Here is a 10,395-nt window from a genome sequence, read left to right as displayed (position 1 = left end):
CGTATAGCCTCCAGATACCTGTGCAGACTGTGTGAAACAAAGCCATACAGCCCCCCAGTTTCACTCTTACTAAAGCAGAGAAGATGTGCTGGCAGAAGAGCTGAGATCAAGTTTGCAGGGCTCCAATCTCTTTGCATATTTTCCTGTCTTTTAATCGCTGCATCTTCAAAAACAGCACCGAAACTCATGGGCAGAGATAGGTAGGGTCTTCAACGCGTTATCTATAGTTAAGGTCTTTAGATGGCTACAGATTCACAACCTGTATAATCTGGTTAGAACTGCAGTGCATGCATTCTTCATTCTGTTGTAGTTTAAGTTACTACAGCTAATAGCATATAATTAATCATATTCATCATTCTGGTTTCTAAAGAAAGTAAAACAGAACAGGCTTCAGCCATTCCAACGAGTGCATTTATTTAGGCTGAAAACCCCTAACTGGTTTGAAAACAGAGTCTACAGTTAAGGGATGAATGCTTAAGTTGGGGTGGTATAATCGGTGTTCTGTAGTGGAACCGCTGCCTTTCAGAATTTATATCAGTGATCTAGATTCTGGTAGGATTAGCAAACTAGTCAGTTTGCAGTTGGATGATACCCAAATAGAAGAGGCAGCACTTTAAAGTTTAGACCAAATTCAAGGTTGAAAAAATTGGAACATTTTTAAATAAAATTTAATAGAGACAAATGCAAGCTGTTGCATGCAGATAGCCAAAAATAGGGCAATTTAAAATGAGAAACACCAAGCTCAAGAAGAGGCAACATATGAGAAAGACTGAAATGTTTATGTAGATGCATTATTTACATTTTCTAGAAACTATGGAAAAACAATAAAAAGGCAAATGTAATGTCAGGACAATGCCAGGCAGTGAGTCCTGGTCGTTAGCAGCTGCAGATCCATGTTTATTATGCGCAGTGATTAGCATTGCTGGGACCCTGGGTTTCCTGCAGCTGCTCTGGTTTCCTTCCAAAGACATACTGGTAGGTGAACTGGCTTCGGTACACCTGGCCCTGGGGTCAGTGTGTGCGTGTCTGTGTGTGCTCTTAAGTTGACTGGCGTCCCATCCAGAATGTATCCAGCCTCGTGCCTCGGGTTGGACAACGAAGTTATAAAATAGGTGGACGGATGTTTGTGTTTACTGTCCTTTGTTTGACTGTGTGGTTTTTGTGAAGTGCCCTGAGAATTCTCTGGATTGAAAGAAAGGTTCTATATATGAATAAAACTGAACGGTTGTTTGAAGATGTTTTTAACAAAGAAAGATAAATCCAGGTTTAAGAGCTGTAAGTGAAACAGCCCTCGTTATAGCGCTATGAAGAGAATTCGGAGGTCTCTGGTCTTCTGTACAGTGAACACTTGGTCCCCACAGATCTTGAGACTGGTGAAAGCTATGGTCTGGCTGGAGAGCCTGAAGGAGTCAAGGAGAGCAAGAAACAAAAGGGTAAAATGATCAATCGAAAGAACGTTGAATCAGGTATGAAGGAAGAAGCGACACAGTGCGATCAGGGCGCGAGTGTCGAGGCTCTGCAGCCAGGAGCACTTTGAAACAGCAGAGTGAGGACGTCCTGTCTGAGCAGCTCTGTGGTGGGCAGCACTCGAAATGACCAACAGGGTAAAGTAGGTCAGGTGAGCAGAGGCAGAAAGGAAGAGTGAAACCCTGCAGAGCTCTTTAAAAGGCTGTTCAGTTCAATTCAATTCAGTTTAATATTATACGGCACTTTTCACAACAAGGTTGCCCCAAGGCGCTTAACGATGCGAGTGACCATACATGTTGTGAGTACAGAACAGAAGACCAGAAGACAGCGGAGGAGAATAACCAAAAACTCCTTAGTAAGGAGAGAAAAAACCTCTAGGGGTCCAAGGTCAACCGGCTGCCCAACCCCTCTGGCCATGCTAACATTATATAATTAAAAAAAGGAAATAAATGAATGAGGGTATTAATCCATCCACCCATCATGTATCTGCCTGGTGGGCCAACACACAACGGCCTGTACAGCAGCACCAGAAGCCATGGTTGCAGCAGGCTATAATGTAAGGCTGTTTGACCTTGATGTAGCTGGACCAAGAGTGTGCTCTGAGCTGACGGTGCAGCCAAATCCTCCAATTCTGAGCTGTGAATTTGGAATCGTGGGCCTGTCCGACCATCGAGAAGGGGGTTGTCTGAAAGATTTGCCGAATTTTAGCTGTACCGTTCAGAGTTCAAAGCGAATCCGATTCCAAACTGTGGCTGCTCAGTCCAGAGACAGCCTTCGCAGTTCATCACGACCCAGAGAAGCAGGTCACTGTGTTTCCCCAGAGATCTAGGAACTCCTAAAGAGAAGCTGAGGCCGTGTCGCTTTTTCTCGGTCAAACGGTACAGAGGGTACGGGAAAGGCAAACCGATATTGAGCCCTGCGTCAGGCTACTTCTCATCTCGCTCGCCCACCGGTTTCGTTTCTCAGTCGTCGGAGGCAGCAAACCTCAGCCCTGCTTCATGCCCTTTGCAGGAGAGCAGCAGAGCGCGCTGCTGGCGGCCTGCGCTCGACAGCCCCGGGGAAGCAGGTCAGTGCTCAGGCCTGCTGTCATGGGGAGGGAGGACTAGCCCGAATAGCCACCAGTGAGGGGAGGCCATCTGACCCAACACACTCTGCTGCTCCTGTTTTGATAAAGCCACATAACCAGCAGTGGCTCTACTGGAATCACTGGGGCGGGTTCAGACTTTCATACCTGGGGGGGTTAGTTCCCAGTAACCCCCTCCCTCCTCCTCCTGCAAACAGAGGATTTAGAGTGACCCTTCAACCCTAACCTGCAAGCCGTTGGTGTGTGGAAAGTGGAACACCCCTCAGAATCGAACCCCGGACTCCAGAGCTGTCCAGTTCCATGCCATTTGTCACCGTGCCTTCTCAGTGGCCCGCTGCAATGGAAATCAATCGGAAGAATTCTTTCTGCACTGGGGAGGCAGTAAGGGAGGCTTCCCTGCAAGAACAGTGGGAATATCATGACCCACCATTACTGAGGACTGAAAGGAATGTCTGCTGTTGGATTAGCTGTGTCCCAGTGCAGTGAGGCACAGAGAAGGGGTATCAAGACCATGACGTGTCAAAGGTCAAACCACAGGAAAAGGGCACAAAATATGCACCGTGATGAATTTCCCAGCTGGCTTTGCATAAAGCTGTATCTTGCAGTGTTTTATATTTTGAGGTTTGGGAATAGAATGACCCCAGTGCAGAATAATCATGAAGTTGTGATACCATGTGAATCATGAACTGTATTTAGGAACACAGTGTGTAAAGAAGAGTGAGACAAGTGTGAGCTTGTTTTCTTTAAGTTTACAGTGTAAAAATAAGCTTCAACCTGAAACCACCAGCAGTGTTCACAAAGTGCTTCCTAACCCTTTAACTCTTAATGTGGGTCCTGAAGGAGCAAGGACTGCTCTTCCTGGACCTGCTGCCCTGTCCACAATAAAAGAAGGCATTTTAGCAAAGGCTTCATTGTCATGAGTGGTCCAGTAGTTGACTTGCGTCTGAAAGCAGGATGGTAAAAAAAAAACCTTCAGTCACAGTCAGCCTCAAGCGAGGCTTTCTTCTCTGATAAATACCACTGATGTTGCCAGAGCCTTCAGATCAGTGAAAACAGCAACAGGGTTATTCAGCAAATAACTGACCTCAGTATTGAAGAAGCACATGATTGAAATTGCTTGTGTGTAAAACCTGATGTGTATATTTTCAGGAATTGCAAGCACATTACAATTGAAAACAGGCTAACATCAGGTTTTCTCTCTACCCGATGATTAATACGAGACGTTGTCACGGTGCTTGTTGCTGAAAAGTTTCCACTGTGGTGATTTCTATTTGTTTCCATATTTTGTGTGGAGGTAGACCTGCAGATCATTCTGCAAATAATGACTGCTCTGTCTGTCGCAGAACCCGAAACTCCGGGTTCTCTCAGAATAGCAGCCCTCCTCTCAGTGTGGTTAGTGCTAGGGCTGGTCATGTGTTCACATCGAAGAGGATTTTGTAATACGCGTTTCAGTGGGTGCTTGTGACTGATGCCTGGCTAGTGTTTTGTGTGTCTGGGTGTGACCATGTCTTTGTCGTGACCATGTCTTTGTCGTCTATGTGTCTCTGCACAGATGCACCTTCCTAAATATGCTTCTCCTACTTCCTGCTTCTTATTAAAGATTTGGGAGGTGCTGAAGAGTTTATGAGATGGAATTTTCCAAAGGTGGACCTCGCCCGGAGATTATGACCAGAAGCTTCTCGCACATACTTGCCCCCACGTCTTCTTTCCACTCTACACTTGTCGGGTTACAATTAATGCTACTCTGGCTAATAATGTCATGGCAACTGTGGCTTTAATTTCAGTCATATTTGCAATATTTCCATCTGGGCTTCGGTGAGGAAACTGAAACCAGAACTGAGGACTGACTAAAGGCTTCAGAAGCCTATCTACAGGACTAATGTGTGTCAACAGCATTTCAGACTGTCGGCAGTATTCCAATCAGTCTTGATCACTACGAGCATTTCTACGAGCAGCTATGGTTAGAAATAGCTGCCAAGTATAAACTCCACCTGAACTTGAGAAATTAAACTGAGATGAGTGCAAGAGAGTGAGAGAAAGACAGACTTGTGACACCCGTGTCCGTGACGGTGTTCTCATTTTAGCAGTTTTCAATTTTCCTTTGGTCACCCGTGTGACATCTGCCCTGCGGCCGGCTGGTTGGAGTGGACAGCGTTTCCACGCAGTTGGGCTGTCCCGATCAACGCCGCACAGGAGCGCTGGGGGGCTTAATTTAGCACGCTGTGGTCGGAGAGGGGAGTTACGGAGGGGGGGGGCGTACGGAGAGCTGCCCTCCTGTCACAGGCAGGAAGGAAGTTGCAGAGGAGCAGAGGGCTGTTTCCGAGGGCTGGCTGGCTGGCTGATCTTTTCGAAGATGCTGAGATGTGTTTTGTGTTCCTTTCAAGCAGCCGTCTTGCATAACACACAAGCGGAAACGGCTGGGCAAACATCACAAGACCCGAAATTCGTTGGGTTTACTTTTATCAGACAGGAAAGTCATACCTTCTTCTTTTTTTTTTTTTCAGGCGATGTGAGAAAAGTGCCTAGAAGAAAGCATGCCGCTGCAGTTTTCTAATACGGTTGGTGCCGTCAGCATCTCCCCAGCCAGCCCAGCCAGGACCTCCCTTCCAGGGCGGTAGCTTCTCATCCCCGAGCTGGACCGGGCTGCGTCCCACCCCGGGCGGAGGGGCGGCGCTGCGTCAGTAGAGCGCAGTTGCGAGCCGGGAGGTGTGGAGAGTCATGGCCCTGCGGTCGTCCTGCAAGCCAGCAAGCAGGCAGCCGCGCCTGGTGCAGATGAGAGGAGCGTGACACCACGGGCTTTCTCAGAAAAACCACCCTGCAGGGGGGGCGGCGAGAGACGGGGGGGGGCGCTAGCCAGCCAGCCAGCCAGCCAGCCAGCCCGCCCAGAGAAGCACGTCAAGTGATATTCAGTACCACCCTGCACCCCACCACCCTCCCGTTCCCCCCAGGAGCCCAGAACTTCCTCCATGGTGTGCCGGCTGCAAATTTACAGACACGTCGGGAATAACGGCAAGTGCTGCCTTCATTCCATCCGTCTGGAAGGTGTCGTCTCCGGCCATTCAAGTTGGAAACCGGCAGGACACCCCAAACACAAAGACAAAGAGGGGCCCACAAAGCGTTCTTTGGAGTTTTCAGCCATTCTACCACGGGGTGGCCTGAATTTTTAATTTCCCTTTAAATAATACGGTTAGAAATGTTGAAATGACACAGAATTTAAAGATGAGAATTCATGTGGCCTAGAGAGAAGGCACTGAGAACTGGCCCGGCCGGGTCAACACACCAGCCCCAGAACCCAGAGAACAGTGGGATTAGAGGACGGCGGATACAGTTGCAATAAAAATCTATAAAAAACTTAATTTAAATTACAGATATCAAAATCAAATAAATAACTATTAACACTAAAATATCTCGTCTTCTTTGCGCGATATACATTCAGGTTGCCTGACTTAGTGTTGAAATGGGCTTCTGTACGACAGAAAGCCGCTCAGTAAGGAAAGTATAAGTTCCTGAGGAACAATCCCATGCAGGATGGGAGGGACAGATCCCGGGATGCCTGGGGTGCTCTCTGCGGGGGATCCATCCTGGCGTGAGCAGGGCTCTGGCGCGTCAGACCTTGTACAGCCCGAAGAACGTGGAGTAATGGTCCAGGCTGACCAGCTGGGGGTCGGACACGCTGACGAAGACCCTGTCCAGCCGGCGCAGCCTCAGCACCGCGCCCAGGTAGCTGCTGGACGACCAGGAGCGGTCCCCCTGGCAGAAGCCCACTTTGAGCCCCTGCAGCAGGCTCCTGGGCTTGGAGTGCTGGTTCCTCCTGGAGACGGTGTGGGTGAACTCCGGCGGGGAGGGGCAGTGTGCCCCCCGCAGGCGGACCCGCGAGTACACAAAGTAATGTCCCGTCTCGTTGATCAGCAGGCTGCCATCCTCGTAGCTCACCCCGTCAGTGAAGGAGACGTCCTTCTCCGGCTCCCACAGCAGCATTTTCGAGCCCCGAGTGACGTTGAGGACTGAGGGACAGGAGAGACAAGCAGCGCCTGGAGTCAGGAGCCAGGAGAGAACTTTTCTCTTCTGTATTTTTACCAGGCTGACTGTGGAAACCGAGCGCCACACCACAGACAGGGTGGATTTTACCTCCTAACAGCGGACGCCTGAGGCTGGCAGTCTTGTTTTGCTATGCAGCAGTAGAGCAAAGCCATCGACTGAAGCCTTGGCATTCTGCGCTGGCAGCAGGCTTTTAGACAAAAGTGGAGTCAATACTCAAAAATAGCTTCCTGGTTGACTAGAAGCATCCTTATCAGAGAGCTGCGTATTCCTGCCAGGAGTCAAGGTAAAGCTCAAAACCTGCCTTGCGATGCTGGACTCCACCCTGGACAGCAGGCCAGTCCATCGCAAGACACAGGCAGACACGAGGAGAAGTAGCATACATTTTGGATTTATATGAAAACTGATTTCGCCTCTTGTTGGTGTAGCAGCTCGTGGCTCATTGAAATCACCTCTTCCCCTCAAATGGCCATGGCCATGCGTTACTTTGAACAACCCACGATGTGCCCATCAGGTTTCAGTCGCTGGGGTTTGATCCTGCAGTGAAAATACGCCTCTCCCCTGCAAAGTCTTTCCTGAGGGATCTGTACTGCAATAAAAAAAACCTTTCGCTTTTCATTCTGTAGGTAAGAGCAGCTCATCTATTTTATCTCCGGGGCAGTAAAAAGATGTTCGGACTGAGAATGTGTGACATTTCGAGCAAGTGGACGTTCTTGCAATCAACATTTGCGTTGGAAATATTTCCATTATGTGCAGTTTGGCATTTCAGTGTCCAAATACACTATATCCTTTCTTCTTAGCACAACACCGTGTTTTAGATGATAATGTGGAAGGTTGCTCAGTGCTTACAGTTAAATTAAGGCCCACAGCCAAGAGAACTTCATTATGGCTTTCCAGGAGCCTTCATAACAACCTAATTTCAAACCCACTTCTTGCATCCCTACAGAAGCAGCGCGGTGGCCAAGTGTTTACCTGTTAGATGTGCAATCCTCTTTATCTCTCTCCTTTCTGCCAGTGTCTCCAGTAGGCCTGTAAAGAACCAGGAGGTATGTTAATGCCCATTTCACAGGACGTCCCATTCCAAAGCCCCCGGTAGCTTTCACTAGTATGGCTTTTAAAACCTACATAAAATCAATTTTTCCTTACTCTAAGGCAGGAATAAGTGCAAATTAGGGCGGAGTACAGCCCACTGTTTCCAGCAGGACTATAACAAAAGCTTTCAGTGGGTTAGGCTTTGCAGGGGTATGTGAATGTCAGGCCAGATCATGACTATGAAGAGCAGGGACCGGTGATCAGCCCCCAAGTGTGGCACTCACTCAAGGCCAGTACGAGGGTGTGTTCACTCACCGACTTGTTTCTGCAGCACAGGCATCTGGTGCTCTGAATCTACAGCCTGGAAACAGAGGGAGAGACTGACTCAGTATGACTTTCCATATAAACAACCCAGGGCTCATACTGCTTGCTGTTCAACCTTTTGAATCAATTCTCAATTTTAAGACAATCTCAGCAATAAATACAGCCATTCTCAATAAATACAGCAATGAAGTGAAGACATTCTTTGATTGAAAGCCCCAACACCTACTGTAAGTCTGTTAGATTTATGTTTTTTTTCTCTGTTGTCTGCAGACCCCTGTGAAAATTGCTTTGTGTGTGTTTTGTGCTTGTTTTAGCGTGCAAAATCAAGTGCAATGGGCCCCAGTGCCCTTTCTCAGAGTACGAGTGACAGAAACTCCGAATGCAGAGCCGATGGTAACAGGGGGCTGTGCCTGATTCTTCTCACAGTGCGAATTTCTGTGACATCCTGTTGGTGCAGACCATTGACCACAGCTCAGATGTGACACTCATGTCAGCTCAAACATTCACTGCAGCTGCGCTGGATTAAATGTCACAGAAAGGTTTAATATTAAGTGAAGATCTTAATATTGTGCCTACTTAACACCACCTACTGCTCCTCTCCCCCCAGTTCTCCCCCACACATGAAGGTTCCACACACTGGTAAAGTGAGTCATCCGGTCATAATACAATACGATATGATATGATACGATACGATACGATACATGACATAACACAACATAAGTTCCTGAAGTGCCGAAGGACTCTTTGCTCTTCATTCTAGCTCTGATCTTAAGTTCTTAATTGAACTAATTGTTGTTTGAATTTTTAGGTCCCAATCAGTTGCCAATGGAAAGGTACTGCAAACACCCACAGGAATCTGACTCTGGAGGTCTGCAGACACCTGCCGCCGATTGATAGATGAGGCAGATGGCAAATTGAGTTCATTTTACATCAGCTATTGAGTTTTGATTCATAAAGTGCAGTAACGTCCATCGTGATCTGAATGAAGTCGGTGATCAAGCTCTGACCGCCCTGAAGGTGGGAAATGAATTGTAACACTGTGAGACCTCATCAGTTTCCATTTGATTGTCAAGCGTTTCACAAGACTGAAACCTTTTCTAAAGCTGCCAGCAAACTGAAAATCATGTGTTTAACTGTCCAGTGTTCACTGACTTTCCTTTAAATGGCCATTTTCCCACCCCATTCACCACCCAATGATTGCATGAAATGTTTTAGTTATTACGACGATGTATTATTTATTATTTTTATTGTCTTTTAAGTAGTTAGGGTGATTCAAATTAAACAGAACAAATCTCTCATCTCATATCAAGTCCCACTGAGCTTCCCTGCACACATATAAAAGTACATATTTATATTTTCTTGAGGCATCTTATCTGATGATAGTCTGCATATATACGAAGAGCCCCGTATCTGCTGATATAGATCTTGGTACAAAGCAGTCACACACAAATGATTTCCTATTATTTGTTTATATATTTATGACTCGAAGCATTTAAAAGCACTGAAAAAATGCTGCTGGTCTCTGATGATTGTTCATCCCAAATCTCCATTATGGAAATTGTTTAAAGACCTGTTACAAAGTTCTAAGTAGAACTTTCATTTCGAATAACTTAGTTAACTTTAGTTTTGTATTGTTTCTCTTTTATTCTGTGGTTTATCCTTTTGAGTGAAATGTCGCCGTCAAACAGAGATAATGCTACACAGAAAGACCACTTCACACACGTAATGGCGATAACACAGAGAAGGACAGGCGCAGAAAACCTCTGAAATTCAGCAGCAAGCCCCCAAAGCAGCCACACTCTTAGCAACAGCGCAGAACCATTGCACGCACGCTCAGGCAGAAGGACTGGACAAACGTTCTGACAGGCGAACGGCCAGTAGGAAACACAGTGTTGGAGCTCCCATCACACCTGCAAGGACACAGACAGAGTGGACAGTTCGCACCCCCAGACCCTCCCTGGCTGACCTGCTTGAGCTGTGCCAGCTCTCCGTGCATTCTCAGGATTTGGTAGGCACCCAGCCCCAGGGCACACAGGATCAGAAACAGCAAGAAGATGAGCACTGTGGTGATGCAGGATCTTCTGCACCATCTCTGCGGCTGCTTCGCGGGGGGAGGCAGAGACACCCAGGTAGGGACCATGTTGGCAGCCGGTGCAGCCGCCTCCTGACCTGCCCTGTCCATGAGGAAGATCGGAGGGTAGACATAGTTCAGGTTCTGCTGCATGGTCCCACACGCCGGGGGGCTGGTCTGGAGGTCTTGCTCAGGCTCTGCGGCTCTGTGGCTCTGCGAGCAGGCTTGCACGGTCTGCGACCTGTTAATCTGTTGCCTTTCCGTTGTCCTCTCACACACTCTCTCTTTCTCTCCCTCTGCGCTCTGTTTCAATCACGTAGGTACTTCAGACTCAGATCAGAACCCACAGTTTCCTCCCAGCCTGCAGATCGGCAGCTCT

At 47.7% G+C, this 10,395-nt stretch overlaps 1 protein-coding gene across 1 annotated transcript; it reads right to left on the bottom strand.

The window, feature by feature from the left end:
* Nucleotides 1-6,104: 6,104 nt before the first annotated feature.
* Nucleotides 6,105-10,169, bottom strand: faslg (Fas ligand (TNF superfamily, member 6)). Its single transcript, XM_088927787.1, has 4 exons — nt 9,912-10,169; nt 7,937-7,982; nt 7,562-7,618; nt 6,105-6,555 (listed from the first exon to the last, which is right to left on the bottom strand). The coding sequence occupies exons 1-4, from the start codon at nt 10,167-10,169 to the stop codon at nt 6,158-6,160; spliced, it is 759 nt and encodes a 252-aa protein (XP_088783913.1). The 3' UTR covers nt 6,105-6,157.
* Nucleotides 10,170-10,395: the final 226 nt, after the last annotated feature.

Source organism: Atractosteus spatula, chromosome 11, assembly GCF_055471065.1.
Source record: "Atractosteus spatula isolate fAtrSpa1 chromosome 11, fAtrSpa1.hap1, whole genome shotgun sequence".
In the NCBI taxonomy this organism is placed as follows: Eukaryota; Metazoa; Chordata; class Actinopteri; order Semionotiformes; family Lepisosteidae; genus Atractosteus; species Atractosteus spatula.
This window is presented reverse-complemented; position numbering and strand designations above follow the sequence as displayed.

What these genes read in the sequence shown, in the direction of transcription:
- faslg (XM_088927787.1), bottom strand. Translation starts at nt 10,169, where the DNA reads ATGCAGCAGAACCTGAACTATGTCTACCCTCCGATCTTCCTCATGGAC. An exon ending in TGTGCTGCAGAAACAAGTCG is followed by an intron (nt 7,619 to 7,936) that starts GTGAGTGAACAC and finishes GGTTCTTTACAG; the next exon opens with GCCTACTGGAGACACTGGCA. An exon ending in GAGGATTGCACATCTAACAG is followed by an intron (nt 6,556 to 7,561) that starts GTAAACACTTGG and finishes CCTGTCCCTCAG; the next exon opens with TCCTCAACGTCACTCGGGGC.